Source organism: Narcine bancroftii, chromosome 8 (assembly GCF_036971445.1).
Source record: "Narcine bancroftii isolate sNarBan1 chromosome 8, sNarBan1.hap1, whole genome shotgun sequence".
Lineage (NCBI taxonomy): Eukaryota > Metazoa > Chordata > Chondrichthyes > Torpediniformes > Narcinidae > Narcine > Narcine bancroftii.
The window spans coordinates 92,036,089-92,058,367 of record NC_091476.1 but is presented as its reverse complement, the minus strand read 5'-3'; the positions used below and the strand labels follow the sequence as shown (position 1 = coordinate 92,058,367).

General features: G+C 44.2%; 1 protein-coding gene across 9 annotated transcripts in view; it reads left to right on the top strand.

Annotated features, from left to right (window-relative positions):
* robo3 (roundabout, axon guidance receptor, homolog 3 (Drosophila)) overlaps positions 1-22,279 on the top strand; it is a 361,322-nt gene that overhangs the window by 269,778 nt on the left and 69,265 nt on the right. For all 9 annotated transcript variants that reach the window (XM_069894503.1, XM_069894505.1, XM_069894506.1 and 6 more), the window contains exons 11-14: positions 4,425-4,593; positions 12,964-13,130; positions 14,228-14,349; positions 21,580-21,796. In XM_069894503.1, the coding sequence (XP_069750604.1) occupies positions 4,425-4,593; positions 12,964-13,130; positions 14,228-14,349; positions 21,580-21,796 (675 nt within the window). The remainder of the gene's footprint in view (positions 1-4,424; positions 4,594-12,963; positions 13,131-14,227; positions 14,350-21,579; positions 21,797-22,279) is intronic.

Genomic DNA, 22,279 nt, shown 5'->3' with positions numbered 1-22,279 from the left:
CGGGGAGGTCACTTTTATTGCGGACAGAGAGGAGGTGCTGGGCAAAATTATCTCCTAATCTGCGACGGGTCTCTCCAGAGTAGAGAAGGCCATAGAGGGTGCACCGGATGCAGTAAATGAGTTCTTTGGAGGTACAGGTGAAATGTTGCTTCACCTGAAAGGTCTGTTTGGGACCTCAGACTGTGGTGAGGAACAGGTATTACACCTCCTATGACCACAGTGGAAGGTGCCGGGGTGGGGGCCACTGGGTGGGGAGGGAAGAGTGCACGTAGGGAGTGGTCCCTATGGAAGGCTGACAAGGCAGGAGAAGGAAAAATAGTGTCGGCTGGTAGGGTCCTGTAGTAAGTGCCGGAAATTTCAGCGGATAACGTGTTGGATGAGGAGGCTGGTGGGGTGGTCGGTGAGGACGAGGGGGAAACATGCTACAAGCCTACACAGGCAAGACCCCTCAATTCTTCCTCCGGTACTTCGATTACTACATCAGGGCGGCCTCATGAACCTGTGTTGAGCTCGTCAACTTCATGGCCAATTTCCACCCTGACCTCAAACTCGCCTGGTCCATCTCTGATGATGCTCTCACTTTTCTGGATCGGTCTCCAACTCAGGAGACAGACTTTTCACTGACATTCGTTACAAACCCTCTAACTCCCACAACTACCTGGACTACTCATCCTCAAACCCTGTCTCCTGCAAGGACTCCATCGTCTTCTCTCAATTTCTCCCTCTCTGCTGCATCTGCTCCCAAGAAGCCTCTGAGATGTATGCCTTCTTTCACAAACATGGCTTCCCCTCCACCACTATTAACTCGGCCCTAACCCGCATCTCCTCCATTCCCCGCTCATCTGTCCTAGACCACCCCTTCCCCCAGAAACAATAAATACAGAATCCCCCTCGTCTTCACCTACCAACCCACCAGCCTCTGCATCCAAGACATTATCCACAGGAATTTCCAGCACTTACTACAGGACCCCACCACCAGACACCATTTTTTCTTCTCCTACCCTCTCAGCCTTCCGTAGGGATCGCTCCCTCTATAACTCCCTTGTGCAATCTTCCCTCCCCACCCATCGCCCCCCCCTCCTCAGCACCTTCCACTGTGGTCATAGGAGGTGTAATTCCTGCACTTACACCTTCCCCCGCCCACCTCCACCTATCATCTCCCACCCTCACCAGCTCCCCTCCCCTCTTCCCCCTTTTGTTTGGATATCTCTCATGTTCCTCCACACCTTGCTGAAGAGCTCAAGCCCAAATTGCTGGTGAGGTATCTTTACCTTTGCTACATAAAGGCACTGCTTGACCAGCTGAGTTTCTCCAGCATTTGCATTTTTTTCCTCTTTGTCCAGACCATGGTGCATACACAAACACACATGAGGCATTTCTCACACATCAACAAGGAAACAAATTTGAGAAGAGCAGGTTGCTGGTGAGGTGCTGTTTAATTAGGTGAGGGCTGGGCCTGATGTCCCACTTACCCAGGTGTAGTAATCACCACATGACCACTGTCTGGCTTGCCAAGCAGAAGGTCACTGCAAATGGCCTCTCCTACATTGCTGTGTCTGTAGCAACACCTTCCCGTCAGGGTTCCCCATTTTCACTGAGTTTGCAATGCCATACATGACCGAGTGTCCAGCGGTATAACTGGATGGCTAGGATGGGCTCATTAGCCTTGGTTGGCAGCCAGCCTAAGAGGAGAACCCTGAATTCAAACCCGGGCAAATGGGGCTCGATAGCCTTGTCAGACCATTCATCCTGGGGAAGGACACTCCAACATAGCTCGTATAACCCAAGGACCTGGCTGTTACCATCCTAGCTTGCTAGGATGTAAAGGGTGGGGCCAGTATTGCACACACCGCACTCCACCTAAAATAAAAATTCATTTTAAATTTCTTCAACCGTCCTTCACCCTTGCAGCCGCTGCAGCCGGCCATGTCCCGCATTTGCCTTGTCCGTCACCAGCGAGCCTGCAGCAGACATGGACAGCCCCCTTCCTAAATCTTCACGAAGCTAAGCTATGAGAAATGGAAAATCAAGTTAATTTATCGTGCATTCAGAATGATTTTTCATGAGTTTTTTTAAAAATAAATCATAAATTCTGAAGAAAATTCATATCAAAGTTGGTGTGTGCTTAAGGATTAATTTCCCCAGGTTTCTTCACCAATTGAATAATGGGATTTCACACGGGCTGTTTTAAACTGAGCAATGGTAAGGTAAAATCACAAAGCTGGATTAACATCCTCAGAATGAGAGTTCAAATCCATTATTACAGAACCAAAATCTGAATTCAGTTGAAAAATTTGGAAGTGTATCTCTTAAGAAAAAGCCAAATGGTTCCCTAAATGTTTCCTTGGGTAGGAAAGTTGGTCAGGCCTGTATATGACTTCAGTCCCATTGCAACTTGGTTGACTTTTAACCACCCTCTGATTTTTCAGCAAACCCCTTGGATTCATCAAATCGCTGGCAAGTTCAAGAACGTGACAGAAAATGCTAGCCTGACACTGACTTCCACATCAACTGAAAATTTAAAATGTCTCTGGGACTTAAAGTTTGAACTAAAATTCACTCACTGGTTGATCTTAAAGCTCTGGAGGGGAGGAGCGTTTTGAGGGAAAGGATGATTTGGGACAAATATAAAGCTGAGCTCCATTTGGATCTCGTAGCTCTGAGTTACCATCAGCTGAAATATTAAGAGTTCCTGATAAATTGCTGGTCTTTCCTTCTAATTGCTCCTAATTGAACTCACCTTCCCATAGATCACTCGCTCTGTGATTTTCAATGTCACAGCGTGACCTAGAATGGAGGAAGGTCAGGGGTTAAACAAACATCTTTGATTTTGCAGTACACTAGGGAAAATGATGGACAGTAAGCTGTGAATGAAGGGGAGAGAGCAATCAACCCCATGGTGGTTGTGGAGCTTAAAGAGAGAGGCAGCTCACACTTGCTGTCGAGTGGAGCTTGTTGGTGAAGGCAGTGATACTCACAGAAGGCAACAGCTGTTAGTGGCATTGTGGGTGCAGTCAGCAATCGATCCCACAGTCCCAAGTTAAGAAGAAGGCTCTACAAAACGTTGTTCAATGTGTTAAGGGAAAAGTTTTACAAATACAACAGGATTAAAAATGTAACCATGTATTTATGTAGCATCATCCATGGTGATGAATATTTCAAGAAGATTAAGAAGGGTTTAATTGAAGGAAATATTAAGAGATAAATAGAAGGCCCTTAGAATTTGTGCAAAAGTTCAAAAGAAGAGGTTTAGGCAAATTAGGTGTCCACAGCTTGAGGCATTGACAGCTGAAGGGATGACAACCATTGATGGAGAATTAAATCAATTGATGACAGAGAGGATGGAACTAAAGAAGAGCAGATATCTTTGAGACCAATTTGACTTCTTCATTTGACTTTTAATTACCCCCATTTTCTTCCTTTCTGTGAAACCATGAGCAGAGCACAAACGGGCAAGTTGCCCTCGATCATCCCATCTTTGTGTCTCTCATCCTCAAGGTCTCTATTACATGACTAGTTGATCACTGGATGCATCTCAGTAGAATTCTGTTGTTATAGTCCAAAGATTAGGCTGTATGGGTCTGTGAACAGGAATGAGAACCGTGAATGATTCCTGGACGGAGATTCTTCACAGCATCCATGTTTCTGAATAGGTCAACAGGATCAACGAGTTAATGGTCTACCCATAATCCTATATTTCCTATTCCTCCAAATTACAGAAGCCTGTGAATTTCTAGCTTCTTTTTGTTTTATGCCCCATTTAATGGTGGGCTCCTGATGCCCCATTCGACATTGGGCTCCTGATGCCCCATTCAACATTGGCTCCTAATGTCTATTCAATGGTGGGTTCCTGATGCATCATTCGATGTTTGGCTTCTGATGCCCCATTCGACGTTGGGCTCCTGATGCCCCATTCGACATTGGCTCCTAATGTCCCATTCAATGGTGGGCTCTGATGCTCTATTGAACATTGGGCTCCTGATGCCCCATTCGATGTTGGGCTCCTGATGCCCCATTCAATATTGGGCTCCTGATGCCCCATTCAATGGTGGACTCCTGATGCCCCATTCAATAGTGGGCTCCTGATGCCCCATTCGACGTTGGGCTCCTGATGCCCCATTCGATGGTAGGGCTTCTTATGTCTTATTCACTGGTGGCCCCATGATACCCAATTCATTGGTGGGCTCTTGATGCCCCATTCAGTGTGGGAGTCCATCCATTAGTGGACTCCAACCTTCTGATTAGAGTTTTCACATTTTTTTTTACTGTCTCTAAAGGTTGAAATAACCAACTGGATTGAAACCCCATGTTCTTAGTTCCAGGGTATATATAAGACCAGTCGCAGGTAAAGCATTCTGTGCTGTGAGATCCGTTTGCCTGTGTTTAACAATAACAAGTGAAACAAGCATCTTTCTTTTCTTCAGAAAATGGGAGTCCGACTCGCATCCTCTCATCTGAACCTGATCTTCTGCCTGGCCCTCCTTCGAAGCCACTGATCACCGACGTCACTCGTAACAGTGTCACCTTGACATGGCAGCCAAGCCAACACATCGGAGGCTCAGCCGTCACATCATACATCATCGAGGCATTTAGGTAGGACGAAGAAAGAAAGCAGCTGGAGAATGCAAGAATTAATATCGTTGCACAGAGGCTTCGTGTCCCTTTGGACAGCGCCGGGGTGTTATTTAGCAAGCTACAGCTCTCAGTGCCAATCGCACACAGATTTATGAGGCTCACTCAGGTGGGGAATATGTTTGTTCACAGAGAGAGATTTGCCTGTCACAGACATGACAGGAATAGCCTTGAATTACTGTCAGACATGAGCTGCACTAACAGGGAAAGGCTATGAGGCAGAACCAACATTGCTTCCGTAGGAAACAATTGATGGTTGCATTAAAAGAGACTTGAAATCCATCAGCAACATTGCTGAATAAAATCACCAGCCTCTGCTTTATGGCTTGAGGTATTAATTTCAGAGAAGAGACAGCAGAGCATCCAGGCTGTTTGGATAATTTACTTATCTGGTTTCTTTTTTCTCTTTGAGCTTTTTCCGTGCCGTGTGCCTTTTCGGCTCTTGCTGAACATTCGCAGGTTAGGAGATCTCTGATTGTAGTTCATGTAGGCAACTCGGCTAGCATAGACAAGGTGGGCTGAAGGGCCTGTTTCTGTGCTATAACACTTGATGGCTTTATTACTCGAATTTCCCCACCCTATTCCCTTGCCAACGTGTCTGCCATGTCCTCATGCTCTGACAGACTGAGACCAACCGCAAATTGGCTGGATTGCACCTCATATTCGGTCTGGGCACCCTCCAACTGGATGGCATTAACATCAAGTTCTCCACTTTCTGTTAGCTCCAACCCCCTCCCCATTTATCTTTAATTCTCCTTTCCTCTAGCTCTGTCTCTCACCCCTTCCTTGTCTTCCCCATCTCTTCATTCACAGAACCAAACCCCACCCTTCTCCCAATCAATTCTCACCATTCCTCTCTCCTGCCCTCCCATCCACATCTAATTAACAACGTTTGTCTGTGCGTCTGCGCTCATCCGCCTGCCCTTTCTTTCCTTCTCCCCAGGAGGCGTCTGCCTGCTTTTCACTCATACCTTGAAGATGAGCTAAGGCTCAAAATAACATTTGTGTATCTTTACCTTCTGTGGACGCTGCAAGACCTGCTGGATTCCTCCAGTGTTTTTATAGCTCTAGTGACTTTTGATCTACCTGCCCTGGAGTGCTAATAAAATTCCGCTCTTGTTCAGTTTTTATAGTTCAGCATTTCCATCCGTTCCTCCGTTGTGGGATCCAACTGGAGTACTGTTCTTGGGAGAGCAGGCTCCAATATCTCAAGCAAACGTTGACTGCTCTTGTGGGGACCAGAACAGCTCAAAAACGATGTGTTCAGCTGACGCTGAGTGAGCATGGGAGCAAATCTGATTTCCTTCTCTCCACCTCAGATTGAGGACCTGCATGAGATTTTAAAAAGATCGAAGTAGAAATATGGGTGAGAAAAATATAAAATGAAAATGTAAAGTGTTGGAAACTGCCCGTCATGGGGCATCTCTGGAGAGAAACTTGAGTTAACTTTTTGTATTCCTCAATCCACAGATGTTGCCTGACCTGATGAGTTTTGTCAGAAGTGTTTGTTTTTTAAAATTTTTTAAATTTAGACATACGGCAGGCACACACAGTAACAGGCCCTTTTGTCCACCGAGCCCCTGCCGCCCAATTACACCCAAATGACCTACAGACTCTGGTACGTTTTGAAGGGTGGGAGGAAATCGGAGCACCCCAATGAAATCTTCGCGAACACAGGGAGAGCGTGTGAACTCCTTACAGACAGCTCGGGATTCAAACCCTAGTCTCAGCCACTGTAACAGCGTTGTGCTAACCACTCCCCTAACTGGGCCACCCTATTCAGAGTGCCAGTATTTGTCTGTTTTCCATGAGGTACATCAAAGCATTCCTTTATACCTGGACTGAATTGAATTGAATTGTTTTATTGCCATGTCTACCAAGATGGAAGAAAAAACTTCATTATTGCATAGTATCCAGTCAAGTCAACTTGTACAGAAGGTGGTGCAATAATAACAAATGACCAGTATTGGGAATAGTGTTGAAATAAGTCAAATAGATCTGTGGAAAAGTCCAAAAATGATGAAGGGCCCATAGAAAAGTAGTTAAAAAGAGTACAAGGCCATCAACCTTTGCTAATGAGAGATCCATTTACAATCTGATGTAAGAAACTTCCTTGAATCTCGAGGTTCGTGTTTGCAAGCTCCTGTCTCTTCTGCCCAACAGGTGTGGGGAGAAAAGCAAATGACTGGGTGGGATGGGTTCTTTAATATGTTAGCAGCTTTCCTGAGACAGGGAGAGATACAGGTGGACTCAATGGAGGGGAGGTTGGTTTGCGTTGATACCCTCTCTCTGCACAAGCTTCTCCTCACGAATTCTGCCATGCACCAGAACACCTGGTCTCTCAGTATCCCAAGAACAAGTGGAACTGCTGTCTCATGACCATAGACCCTCCTTCAGTCCCGCCTGCCTGTGGTATCTGTTTAGATGTTCTCTCCTGGTGATTATGTAGATTTCCTCCAGGTGCTCCAGTTTCATTTCATCCCTGTTGTTCGGGTTCGTGTGGGTCCCACAGATTAAGAACCAGACCAAAGTTGAGGTACAAAGCACCTGTTTATTTCAGGGATGGAAACGGGACCACAGGGTCGATATGTTAGGCAAATCTCCACACACACACACACACACACACACACACACACACACACACACACACACACACACACACACACACACACACACACAATACGTGGGGGGGGTAAATATACACTTGGGATAATGAGGGAGAAACCAACAGAGACTGGGGGAAATTACATGAACATACACATTCAACAATCAAGATCAAGGTGATATCACATGCCCCCACCCCTTGACCGGTACGAACACGGCTCTTACTACCTGGCCTCGAGACTCACCCCAACCCAGTGTGAAAGGTGCTACTTACATGCCACAAGGAGTCCAAAGAAGCAGAACAAAGGGGCACATGGTCCTTTATAGTTCTGCTGGCAGTACTGGGAGACCAATCACTCGGGGCAGGCTAGACCCCGTTGGCTGCTGTGGCCAATGGCTCAAAGCCAAGTGCAGGGACTCAGCAGGGGTCAGCTGAGGTGATTCACCTGGGCCAAATGCGTGAAGGTCAGGGCTGAGTCTGGGCAAGCTACCTCGACTGCAGCGCCTGGTAATTTAGGTGGGCCAATCACAAGGGTCATTACTGGTTTGGGGTGAGTCTTTGACCTTGATGGGCAGGCAGTGTGTCCTCCGAACAGGAGCGCAGCGGCACCACCAGGTGGTGGACGCTGCCTCTCCATTACAATCCCACATCTCAAAGACGTGTAGGTTGGTAGGTTAATTGGCTACTGAAAATTGATCTGAGTGTGGAGGGGAGTGGTGAAATCAGATGTGGAGTTGATGGGAATGTAGGAAGAATAAAATGTGGGATTATTGTAGGGCAAGTGTAAATGGATGGCTGATGGTGTGTGGAGCCATAGCAAACCAGTGAATCAATTTCTGTGCTTTATATGTCTATAAAATGGAAGTAAATTAAATTAAACCATTCAGTACGCAGAAAGTTTCTGAAGGAGAGTGAGGATCTGGTGTCCCTTACTGGAAATCATGCAAAATCCCAGTGAACAAATTGGCTCAATGTCCAAGCCATTCCTTGAATTTGATTAGCAGCCTTAAACGAATTAGAAGCAGAAAGAAAAGAAAATTGTCCATATAAATATTAGCATGAAAATATTTTGTGGGGTTAAGGCCTTCATGCCATTGCTTTTGGAAGTGGAGTCAACTCATTTATGGTATGTACAATCCAGTGTTAGCAATAACTTGCAGCAATGTAATTAATAGAGAAACAGAAGCAGGCCCTTCAGCCCAGCATTATCATGCTGGGTTTAATACCCATTTATAATCATCGATTTACCAGTATCTCTATGCCCTGTCAATTCCAGTTCTTGTATTTGGAATTTAATCCAGACCAACGTGAGGCATTGCTCTTTGAGAGGTCAAATGTATTCGGTTAATGACAGGGCTTTTAATGGCATTGATGTGTTGAAAGATCTGGGGATTCAGCTCCTTAGCTTCCTGAAAAAGGCCACAAAAAAGGATAGTCAAGAAGGTGTATGGCATGCTTACCTTCATTGGTCACAGCATTAAGTGTACGGGTAAGGAGCTCAGTGATGTACTGTGTCAGTTGGTCAGTGATGTACTGTGTCAGTAGATCAGTGATGTACTGTGTCAGTAGGTCGATTAGTCACATGGATGTATTTGAGCAGGATGGGCTTGTGGGTTGGAACCGCACTGTGGTGTTTCTCCAAATTAAAATTAAATTTAATTAATTTTACTATGCCCATGTTACATGAGTTAGGGGGCCTATCAGGAAATTCTTTATTTCCATCTTGCAATTTTCCATTTGTTCATTTCATTGAATGGTGGATGATTAGAAAGGGCATCAAGGGTTACGGGGAAAAGGCTGGGGAGTGGGGGTGAGTGGTTGGGTGGATCAGCTCATGAGTAGAATGGCATAGCCGACTTCTGATCCTATATCTTGTGATCTTGTCATTACTGAGGCTACATTCCCAGCACACAGGAGTCCCCCTTCTGTGTGCATCCTCGTAATTCCAGGGTCGCAGGTGTCTGCCTGTGTGGAGGTTGTACGTTCTTCTTGTGACCATGTGAGCTTCCGTCAGGCGCCATAATTCAGAGATACAGCACAGCCATAGGCCCTTCCAACCCGCAAGCCCACTCCACCTAAATACACCCATGTGACCAATCAACGCACGCCGACATGAAGAGAATGTACAAACTTGTGGGAGACAGTGGCAGATTCAAACCCTGTCGCAGGAGCTGTAATAGTGTTGTGGTAACTGCTACACTAATGGTGATGCACCACATGTTTTTCCTCTCTGTCCCAGAGACACCTAAATTGGTTGTTGTTTCCCCTTAATGTAGACAAGTGGCAAAATATTCAAATAGGAGTTGATGGGGTTGTGAGAGAGAACAAGTCACAGGCTACAGAAAAATAAGGAATGGATTATATGAAGGGGGGATGGGATTCTCAGTTGGAGGCTAGCCTGAGCCGAGTGGCCTCCTGCGTCATAGGAAGTGAGCAAGATCATTCGCCTTGATGAGGACAATCTGCAGATTCGGGTTGATCCTTCAGTCATGTTGAAATAGCCTGTGGAAAGCAGGCATTTTGGTCTCTCAGACGTATGCCCTGTACCACATGCACACATAAACCTTTTGTGAAAAATAGGAGAAAATATTCAGCCAGCAGAGTGCCTTAGTCGTGCTTTACTCATAGCAGCTGTTAGAATAAAGTTGTGTTTGAATAAAATGGCATCGCCCAGGATGAAGAGCTGGTAATTCAAGTGTGCAGGTATGCAGAAAGCTGCAAAAAGTAGCAAACATAGCCAGATCCATTATGGGCTCTGACTTCCCATCCCATTGAAGATGTGAGGGCTGCTTCAAGAAGCTATGCAACGTCAAAAAGGACCCCCATCATCCTGGTCATAACCTCTTCTCATTGCCACCACTGGAAATAAAGTGCCGAAGTCCAAAGTCCAGCAACCTGAGGTTCAAGAGGAGTTTTTTTTTCCCCTAACAGCTACCCCTTATTACGCGACTATAAACTATTCTGGCACAACAAAAAGACTATTAACACACCACTCCGTTGGGGTGACTTTCTTAAATTGTCTCCTTATCCCAACTTAATAAGAATCTTTATCTTTATTAATATATTATTGTATATTAATAAAGCTTTATCTGTAAAATTGGAGTAGAGAGGCTAATTATGATGTTATTGTTCGTCTTTTGGGAGACTCCATGGAGCAGGAGGTACCTGCGGATGCAGCGACGGTTAAATGTTTTCCAAGAATGTGACTGAAAATAAAGCAAAATACATGAAGGTTTATATATTCATGCAAATTAAGTTTGTTCAGTGTAAATGCAGTACAGAATGTTTGTCTTTTAAACTGTATATTCTTAGTGCAGGTGTGTTAGTTGGGCATTGTTAGAATGAGAGTCGAGCAACCGGAAAATGAGCTTATCTGGCATCTACCAATCCCCGTAGGTGCCGGATCCCAGGGATTTCCTGTATATTGTGTAACATTACGCTGGTTGCAACATGGTGTGGGATCAAGGAAGAGAAGTTGAGCTGCTGTTGATATGGTTTCCTCAGCCATCCATCTTGGCGTAATTGGGCAGTAAAAGAAACTCCGATACTTGGTACCAACAGGACACTGTGGATGCTGGGATCTGAAGCTAAACACACTCCTCTGCAGGAACACAGCAGGTCGAGCCCCATCCATGGGATTAAAAGAATGGCTGATGTTTCAAGCCCAAAACATTCTATCGGTCGAAATGTCATCCATTCTTTTCCTCCCACGGATGCTGCTCGACCTGCTGAGTCCTTGCAGAAGAGTGTGGCGAGCCCATTTCTCGGTGTCTGATGAGGTGTTTCCATCTCCACCCAAACCTTGAGGATTTGAACTGGTCCTCTCGTTATCCACTGATTTTGGAATTGCAAGGAGGCAACTTTATAAAACATTATGACTCTGAAAGCTATAAAAATGCAGACTCTGGAGGCATAAAAGACCCTTATTTTTTCTTGATAATAGAGCAAATAAATTTCGGAGGAACATCTATCACCATTAACCGCTGAAGGAACCTTATGTAATGAAATATTGGCTAATGTTCTGACTTGCCATAAGAATACTGGATAAAAATATCATTCATTTATTTCCAATTAACATTCAGTTTAACATTCCAAATCACTGGAACATTTTGGAAGGAATCTTTTTGATGTGACACTTTAAAATACATCAGATGTTCAAATGATAACATTGTAGTTTTTAGTTGGCTCAAAAACTGATCACCAGAGGTGATGACATTCAGCATGCTGTCTCTCCGGAATGATGCCATTATTATTTGCTCATCACATAAAGTTAAGAAATGGTATAAATTGGACAATATCTTACTGTCTGCGCTTGTTTAAAAATACTGAATTAAATGTGTGTGTGTGTGTGTGTGAGAGAGAGAGGGAGAGAGGGAGAGAAAGAGACTAGGGTTATGGATTCAAGATGATTAGCTACAGTTCAGGATTTTGTTCTCATCGAGAGGGTCAGAAAGGTTTGGACCTTACAGCCTGGAAAGGGTCATGAAGGCAGTATTATACATTCCAATTGAAAAATATTCAGATGAATACTCAATACAGCAGAACCAATCAGGATAAAGAAACAAGCAGAGTAACGGATTGATAATGTTTATTGTTGTACACCAAAATACTATGTGCATATGTACCAAAATTATTACTTGCTGCAGCCATATAGGTAATTTTGTGGAAAAAAAACACGTCCAATAGTCCACATTAAATTACCCCAGCATAGAGAAATGTAATAAATATAAAATATAGATAACATATGTTCACTATTAGGGTTAATGCAAGGAGTGGCGTGTTAATAGTCTTTTTGTTGTGCCAGAATAGTTTATAGTCGCGTAATAAGGGGTAGCTGTTGGGGGGAAAAAAACTCCTCTTGAACCTCAGGGTACTGGACTTTGGACTTCGGTACTTTATTTCCAGTGGTGGCAATGAGAAGAGGTTATGACCAGGATGATGGGGGTCCTTTTTGACGTTGCCTAGCTTCTTGAAGCAGCCCTCACATCTTCATTGGGATGGGAAGTCAGAGCCCATGATGGATCTGGCTATGTTTGCTACTTTTTGCAGCTTTCTGCATACCTGCACACTTGAATTACCAAACCAGGCCCTAATGTAACCAGTCAGTATACTTTCCATAGTACACCTATTGAAGTTTGACAGAGTATTTGATGACAAGCCAAACCGCCTCAGACTGAAATAGGCAGAAAGGCCCTATTGTGCCATAATTTGCTCTAGGTTATGATTTTTTAAAAATCTACTGCTGGTTAATTTTAATTCTGACTGCAAATTTGAAGAGTGTTGACAGTATACCAATTGCATCTTCGGGCCCTTGTGTGTGACCCTACCTAACCTTGTGTTGCCTGCGTGGAGCTTGTCTATTCGTTCCATGATGAATTGAGTTTCTGTTGGGTGTTTTGATTTCCTCTTGCATCCTAAACACGTGCCGGTTGCTGTAAATTATCGCAGTTAGTTGATGGACGTGTGTGAGAGAGAATAAGTTGCAAGGAAACAGATAGGGAAATAGGATTGCTTCCCATGAGATAATGGGCCAAATGGCCTCCTGTGTTATTAGATATGTGAGTAAGAGGAAAACTACTGATAAGACAGCTACTAAAAACGTGCTACACAATCGTCTGCCTTATTGCCGCATGCCAGCAGACCTGCTATCTCCTGGAAAATAAAACATTGTGTTAAAATCTACTGAGTTGCTGACACAGGATTCCTATCCACCCTTTTCTTCCCAGCCAATCTGCAGGGAGCACCTGGCAAACGGTGGCGGAGTATGTAAAAGTGGAAAAGCATACGGTGACTGGTCTGAACTTCAACACTATCTACCTGTTTATCATACGTGCCATCAATACATTTGGCCTGGGAGATCCCAGCCCTATCTCTGAACCCGTCCGTACTCAAGGTAGGCTGACGTTCATTCTAAGGCTGACTTTGTCTGGTAGTGAAGTTCACCTCCTCACACCCAACACACACCTCTTCCCCACCCTCTTGGACTTTGCACACCATTTTGAAGTTAACTAGCCAATTTGTAGGACTATTGCTTGAGGGGGCAATGCAGGATTTTCTTATGGTGACTTATACACCTTTGGTGATGTCATAGAGAGAGAGAAAAACAGCACGTACTTTGGTTGAACAGTTGGGAAGTTTAAGTTCCATTCTTGTCATTCCCACATGAGGGGTAAGATCAGGTAAACGCAGGGCAGGCTTTTTCCACTAAAGTTGGGTGAGACGGGATAAGAGTGAGAAGTGAAATTTTTGACAGGGGCATTAGGGGGAACTTCTACACACATAGCACCATGAAAGTATGGAACGAGCTGCCAGCAAAAGTGATAAATGTGAGCTTGCTTTCAACATTTGGATTGGTGGGGGGGGGGGGTGTGGAGAGCCATGATCTGGATGCAGGTCGATGGGACTAGGCAGAATAATAATTTGGCACAGACTAGATTGTCTGAAGGACCTGTTTCTGTCCTGTAGTGTTCCAACGTTCTACAATTGGAATCAAGTGTTTTGGATTCAGTTGACCTGTATGATAAACCAATATTCATTCTAATCTGCTACATCAAGACAACCAATTTAGAAAGCTTGTTGCAGTGTAGTGAAGTGGCCAGAGTAGATACTAACCCTCATATTGTGATGGATCTGCATTTACCTCAGTAAAAATAGAACTTAAATCAGGACTCCATGGATCCAGGTCAAGGTTGTAATCTTAGCACTTGACTTAAACACTGGTAGTTTATACTTCCTTTTATAGAGTGCACAACTAAATGGTAACTGAAAATGTTAATGGATTTACAATTGTTAAGTTGTTATTATACATTTGATTAAAGCATATGCCAATAATTTTAATTTTTGGACAGGCTTCACTTACCACAATTGTTCATATTGATTAATTAACCCTCGAATGGGCCATAAAACCATTAGCTTAACTGTTAGTGGATACCAGGGTATTTGCATATGTGAGCACAAGTTTATCGCAATCATTTTCATTATCTCCCACAGATGTGAATCCCACTGGACAGGGAGTGGACCATCGGCAAGTACAACGTGAGCTTGGGGAGATGGTGGTTCAGTTGCAGCCTCCGGTCACCTTGACATCCACTACCATCCAGGTCACTTGGACAGTAAGTAGTGAATACAGCAGTGACTTCCACCCGAACCTCTGCACTGCCCCCGATGCTTTCCCCCTCCCAATACACCCCCACCCCCAACCAAGTGCTCCTTATGCCAGCACCTTGGCCATAAATTGTAGGGAAAGCTCCTCAAAAAAGAGAGCATGCTAAGGGGAAGAATGAATATTGGTGACCACTTGTCCAATGTCATTTGGTAGACACCACCATCGATGTCTGGCCAAAGGGACATTATATTTGGACATTTTTTTCATAATTGTTGTTTATTCCTCACATTTGAACCAGTATTGGCTTGATTGTGTGCCATTTCTTCATGTAACGTTAGGATTGGTGTAGTGACAGGCTCCACCCTTAGGCACGGGAGACAATGCAATATCTCCAGATCTTTAGAAGCAATGGACCCACACTATTTTGTATCTATGGTGCTGGAAAAACTGGCTGGGAAATGGCATTAACCCAATGTGGCTATAAATCAGTCTCTCTAACAAGACCAGGAGTCGGTGGAGATTTTTATTACTGATGGTGAAGCGGATCTGAACACAAAACCATTGTGAATGCAGCCTGTGTTACCGTGAAGAGCATAAATGTGAGCATGGAGAGAAGTAGAAAGTGGAATGGCATTGATTGATGACCAAAAACCATACAACACTCCCACACTAAACACCAGCACTTGTACACTTAACCACCACACCAAACACATGTACATCACTCGTCTTTCCTGACAGAGAGAGAGGAGCAGGGAATGGATTAGTCAGTAAATGGTTGTTTATTCTATATTCCAACTAGAAACTTTGTCTAATAGCAGGCAGGCCTGCTGAGAACATGGTACGACTGTGTGGGTAGGCTAGAGGGAGCAGTGTGTTCCACCTGATTAAGCTGAAATAATAGAAGAAGAAGGGTATGGAATCTGATGCTTTCAGGCATACTGATGTCACTGGTGTCTAGAATGTGAATAAGTATAGTCTATGTTAGACAGCAGTAAAGACTAGTGCAGTAATAAGAACCACCCTGAGGTACAATGGGTAATATAACGTCTGCTTTTCCATCAGAAGGAATGGTTTCTCACTCGTCTGCACTAATAGTGCTAAAATAACCTCATGGCTTTCTTTGGGAATATTTCCAGGAATGGAGTCTCACAGGAAAAGGGATACACCACATTGCCCCTGAACTATCTGTCACTTAATAAAATCATGGCTGATCAGTATTCTATTCATCGATTTCCCTTGACTCTGCATCCCTCAATACCATTGGCAGGCAAAGATCTATTGCAAATTGAAAATGAGTTAATATATTTTTGAGAAAGGGAGTTCCATATGTTTCCCATGCTCCTGGTCAAGAAGTATTTGAGAACTTTGACTGATTGTCTTGGCACTGGTTTTTAGACCGTATTCCCTTATCCTAGATTTCTCTAACAACTGGAGAAAGTTTTTTTCCCCTTCGATATCAGTTCAAAATGCAGAAGTAATCATTTATATTTCGAGGAACACGAGTTTCATTTAATTAATCATGCCTTAGACCTCTTGGTAATATTCTAGTGAATTTGCACTGCCCTCATTTCCAAAGATGTGGTGTTTAGAACAAGACAAAGGATATCCGATGTTGTCTCTCTCAGGCACCCTGTATAAAATTCTCCCCTTTATAAAATTGTAACCCTCGAGAAATAAAGCTGATATTCCACCGTGCTACAGTGGTGGAGCTGCTATTCCACAGTCCCCTTTAAACAGGATCGATCCTAGCTTCTGATGCTCTCTGTGCAGAAGTTGCATGTTATGGTTCATCTAGATACACTAGATATTCCCCTCCCCACCCCCCCCCCACCATATCCCAAAGGTACGTGTATTTAATTAGCCACAGTATCATCCTTTGTATGTAAAGGTTAGAATCTGGGGGAGGAGTTAATGGTAGTATGGGGAGAATGGGCTATATGGAAAATTCGCAGGGTAGGGGGACTTTTCTTGACCCAGGTACAGACTCCATGTGCCAAAACAGCCTCCTATGTTGTAAACAAAAATCTGGATTTTTTTTTTTCTCGCTGGTTATTTTAGTTCTAGAAACTGGATTTTAGTGAGCTATATTCAAAATCTCTTCAAACTCCTGTATTGCAAACTCTTTACTGCCTTAAAATATTCTAAACTATGCCTTTAATGAATGACCTCACTCTTACCTGTGTGGTGTTGCACAATTACTTAGCTGATGTTTATCACTTTGCAATTTTATGATCCTATTCAAAGTCATAGAGTTTGATAGATTGAATACAGGCCTTTCAGCCCAATCTATTCATACCTACCAACCTGAGTTCGTTCATTTGTTTCTGCTCTCCCTCAAACCTTTCCTGTCCAAATACTCTTGTAATTCGATCACCCTGTAAAAAGTTTCCCCTCAATTCCCTTTTAAATCTCTTTGCTCTCACTTTAAATTTTTACCGTCTGGTTTTAGATTTCCCTACCCTGGGACCAGCAATATTTATCTTGTTTGTGCCCTAAAGATTTTATAAACCTCCCCCTTCAGCCTCCTGCATTCGAAGGAGAATGGCCAAGTCTCTTCAAATCTGCCAGTTCTGGTAACATTCTAGTGGATCTTTTCTGCTCCCTTTCCAGCTTAAAGTATCTTTCCTAGAGTTGGGTAACCAGAACTGTGCACAATACTCCACGTGATCTCACCAATATCTTGTACATTTCTAACATGACATCCTATCTCCTTTACTTAATGCTCTTGCCAATGAAGGCAGATGTGCAAATGTCTTGTTCATCACCATTTACCTATGAAACTAGGTCTCATGAATAACTTACTATGTCCTGCCCTTGCTTAACCTACCACAGTGCAACATCTTGCATGGGTCTGAGTTAAATGCCATCTGCCTTTCCTTGGCCCAGTTACCAAGTTCATTTAGGTCCTGTTATAATCTCAGATAACCCTTTTCACTGTCCCTTGTGCCGCCAATTTCACTGTCACCCTCAAACATGCCAACTACCTTGTCGTTCAAATTATTAATCTCAGTGACAGACAATGATGGACCCAGCAGCAATCTTTGTGGCACACCACTCGTAATAGACCTTCAATCTAAATACCAATCCTCCACTACCACTTTCGGTTTCCCATCTGAAAACCAGTTCAGTATCCACTAGCTCAGCTCACCCTGGATCCCATGTAATCTCACCTTCCAGACCTGACTTGCATGGGGGAACTTCCCAAAGACTTTGTTAAAGTCCATGTAGACAATGTCTGTCCCCCAGCACTCATCAGTCTTCTAGGTCACTTCTTCAAAAACAATCATATCCATGAGGCAGGATTTCCTGTACACAAAGCGATGCTGACTATTCCCTAATCAATCTTTGTCTTTCCAAATGCATGAAGATCCTATCCCTTAAAACACCTTTTGACTTTTCAAGTCAAGTTTATTATTGTCTGATTGTACAAGTACAATCTGATGAAACAGCGTTCTCCAGTCCTCGGTGCAAATCCTGCAGGCACACAGCCAGACAAATATTACATATGAAGTACAAATGTTCATATAAATAAATATTGCTTCGTAAATACAAGAGCCTCGGATGGTCAGTGTGTGTGGTCGTTCAGCATTCTCACTGCTCGTGGGAAGAAGCTGTTTCTCAGCCTGGTGGTGCTGGCTCTGATCCTCCTGTATCTCTTCCCTGACAGAAGTAGTTGAAAGATGCTCTGTGTGGGTTGGAAAAGGTCCTCAATGATTTAGCACGCTTGCTTCAGTTAACAAACCCGATAGATCAAATTGATGGGGGGTGGGGTGGGGAGGGAGATACATTTCTGCCATCTTATGGTCCTGTGGATTGACCTCCGATCCATTTCTCTGCAGTAGCTACACCACACTGTGATACAGCTGGCCAGGATGCTTGCGATAGATGTCCTATAGAAGGTTGACATGATGGCGGCTGGTAGCCTTGCCCGCTTCTGTCTTCTTAGGAAGCGCAGTCACTTTTGCACCTTCCTGACAAGTGAGGAGATGCTGTGTGTCCACAATAAGTCACTGGTTACATGAAACCTAGTGCTTTCTACTCTCTCAATGGCAAAGTTATTGATTATAGTGGAAGGTGATTGTCCCTGTCACTCCTGAAGTCCACATTCATCTCCTTTGTCTTGTCCATGTTAAGACTCCGGTTGTTACTCACGCAGCATATCATGAGATTTTCCACCTCTTCTCTGTAGTACGACTCATCATTGTTGCTGATGAAGACAACTCCTGTTGTGTCATCTGCAAATTTGATGACATTGTTGGACCTGGCGATGTCGTCGTAAAAGAAAAAGAACAGGCTGAGCATACAGCCCTGCCTGAAGAGCACCAGTGCTCAGCGTAAAGGTGACATACACCTTGGTGACAACGGGTGACTGTTGGGTGTGGACGGTTCGGGGACCCGAGGTCGGGGGGAACCGAACCAAGGAGAAGCAGACGGTGACACGAGCGGCAACAAGAGTGCTGTCAGGCGTGGGAGAGTCGGGAACCCAAGGTCAGGGAGTCAAGTTGAGAGGATAGTGAGACATGTGGCGACAGGAGCGCTGTCAGATGTGGGAGACTCAAGGACCCGAGGTTGGGGGAATCAAGTCAAGGTGGAGTTGACAGTGACGCTGGCAGCGGCAGAGAGAAAGACCCCACGGGCAGGAAGAGAAAGTGAAGTTGAAGACAAGGACTTACCTGGTAAGGCCACTCCAACTGGTGGGCACAAAGAGGTCGGGTCCGAGGCATTAGAGGACATTGAGGATTCGGGCCTGCAGATGAAATTGGTAGTGAAGAAAGCGAATGCTATGTTGGCATTCATTTCAAGAGGAATAGTGTACAAGAGTAAAGAGGTGTTGATGAGGCTCTATGGGCATTGGCGAGGTCTCATTTAGAGTACTGTGTGCAGTCTTGGGCCCCCTATCTTAGAAAGGGTGTGATGTTGTTGGAGAGGGTGCAGAGGAGATTTACTAGGATGATTCCCAGAATGCAAGACCTAACATACGAGGAGCATTTGGCAGCTCTTGTGTTGTATTCATTGGAGTATAGGAGAATGAGAGGAGATCTCATAGAGGCTTTTCGTATTTTGAAGGGTTTAGATAGGGTGGATGCGGGTAAGATGTTCCTCTTGGTTGGTGAATCGAGGTCAAGGGGTCATAGTCTGAAAATTAGATGTTATCCATATAAAACAGAGATTTGAAAGAACTTCTTTAGCCAGAGGGTCATGGATCTGTGGAACTCGCTGCCACATACAGCAGTGGAAGTCAGATCACTGGGAGTATTTAAACAAGAAATAGACAGGTATCTCATTTGTGAGGGCATCAAGGAATATGGAGCAAAGGCCAGATATTGGAACTAGTGTAGAGTAGCTTAGTGTAGTTTAACGGAATAGGTTAGATGAGCCTAGTGGCCTGCTTCTGTTCCTTTGTCTTGTGATGTCTCCAGGAGCAGCGTAGCCAGAGGGGATTCAGTGGAAAAATAGGATAGCCTGGAGTCGGAAAGCGAGGTGGAGAAATTCGAAAGCGAGGTGGAAGAAAAATGAGGAAGTAAAAGAAGGACATTACAGGGAGGTGAAAGACAGATAGAGAGCCTGATGCCTTTTGCCAGAAAGATACTAGAGGCCATTGGCCAGATAAAAAGAACTTTGAAGACACTTGTGGCAGGGCAGGAGGCAATCAAAAAAAGGCTGGAAAGCCTGACAGAAAGGGTATCTGAAACAGATGAGAGAATTGAGAGAGTGGAAGAAAGATTGGATAAGAGAGAGAGTAAAATGGATGCGTGGGAAAGGGATAGGGTACGGATGTGGGAGAAGATAGATACCTTAGAAAACATCACCAGGAGGAATATGGTTAAAATTGTGGGGTCAAAGGAGGGCAAGGAGGGGAGAGGCATGATGGAGTTCCTGAAAAAGTGGATCCCAGATATACTGGGGAGGGAACAAATTGGAAATAATCTAGAAATAGAATGGGTCCACCGGTCTCTCACCCCACCCCACCCCCCCCAACCCACCACCCACCCAGAGCAAAACCAATGGTCGCACTCTATCCTGGTTTGGTGTGCTGAGGTAGCAGCGACCAAGCACAAAACTCAAAGGCTGTACAACAGGCTTTATTCCAGTGAAAGTCTGAACACCAGTTTATCCTTTGGTGACTTCCATGTGACTGGCTCAGGAGGGGCTGGCTCAGGCCTATATTCTGGTTGTCTGATTGATAGCCAACCAGCTGGAGTCAGCCTGCTAGGGGGTCTATTCAGGTCAGCTGGTTGACAGCCGGCCAGGTGGAGTCAGCCCTTAGGTAGTCTTCCTGCAGGTACAGAGATCGCTCTCTGCACTAGACTGGTGGTCGAATCACCACACTTGGTAAGGCTCCTTCGCTACCAGGATAGAGAGAAGATTTTACAGATGGTGGCAGTGGGTGCAAAGGCTGGGGTGTGGCAGGAGTCCAATGACATATGAGGGGGAGAAGGTTTATTCTACCAGGAGATAAGGGCGGTGCTATTGAAATGCAGGAGGGAATTTGACCTTGTTAAAAAGAGCGTTAAACAAAAAGGAACCGAATTTATCCTTCTTCACCTGGCAACGCTGAAGATAGTGAGGTCAGGAGGGGATAGAAAGTTTTTAAGGATCCAAGAGAGGCAATGAATTTATAAGAACCCTGCCATGGCTTCGGGATTAAATGTAAATAAGGTGGAAAGAGGGAATTGGGGAAAAGATGGACTGTAAATATTGTAATTGTGAGGAATATGAGGGGGATATGTGTTTTCTTTCATAATGTTAATGTTTAAAGATGAATGTATATTAGAAGTAAGAATGAATACGGGGAGCTCAAGGAAAGGGAGAGAGACACGGGTAGATTAAGCACATCTCAAAATGGCGGGGGAATTGGCACCAATAGCTTGGATATGGTGCCGGGGACGGGGATAAAGATAAACCAGGAGGGGGGAAAAGAGGAGGAATGGAAATTTATGAGGTGTTTTTTTGTTTTGATATCGAGGTAATTGATGGTATTTTCAATTGTACAAGGTTGAGGGGGGGGGGTGATAAATACAGACTCTATGTTACATGAATATTAAAAAAGATTATGATGTTTGTTTGACAAATTTATGAAAATTAAAGTAGAATATTCAAACAAAAAAAGGTGACGAACTCCTTCCCATTGTCAACAAACTCTGACTCAGCAGCAAAGAATGGATATAGAATTCTCCATTGTGCTATCTAAGCCATTAGTAATGTGTCTCTTTCCGCCCTGATGCATTTCTTGCAGGTTGATCAGCAAGCCCAGTTCATTCAGGGTTACCGGGTAATGTACCGTACCAAAACTAGTGCCTGGCTGGTTCAGGATGTGAAATCTCCGGCTGAGCGCACTACCATTCTTGTGGATCTCAAGAAAGGAACAGAATATGAGATTAAAATCCGCCCATACTTTGATGAGTTCCAAGGACTGGACAGTGAATCAGTCACTGTGCGGACACCAGAAGAAGGTAGGGTTTTGGGCACCACCAGCTGGTCAGGCCTTAGCTCAGGCCAAGATCACACTAGAGGCTGGCAGTGAATTGCAGTCACATTTCATAAAGTGCACGACAGAACAGAAAAACACTGTCAATTTGCTGTGAGTTCCTGTTGCATTGAAGGCACAAACCATTAATCACACAGTAAACCAAACACAATATAATGGTGTAGCAGTTAGTTATTCGGGGCGGAGGTTTAATCAAGATCTCAGGGGCCAACTAAGGAGGCCGTTCAAAAAGGAGGAGATGGTTATAGTTTATCATATATATATATATAGATATAGTGTGTTTGCATTTGTTGTTTTTGAATATCGTTTAAATTTTATAAAATAATTTATTTTGAAAGACTCTATATATATATGTGTGTGTGTGCATAATATATGATAACCTATGACCACGTTCTCCTTTTTGTACATTTGTAAATGGCCATCCTAGTGCCAACTGTATGGAGTTTTC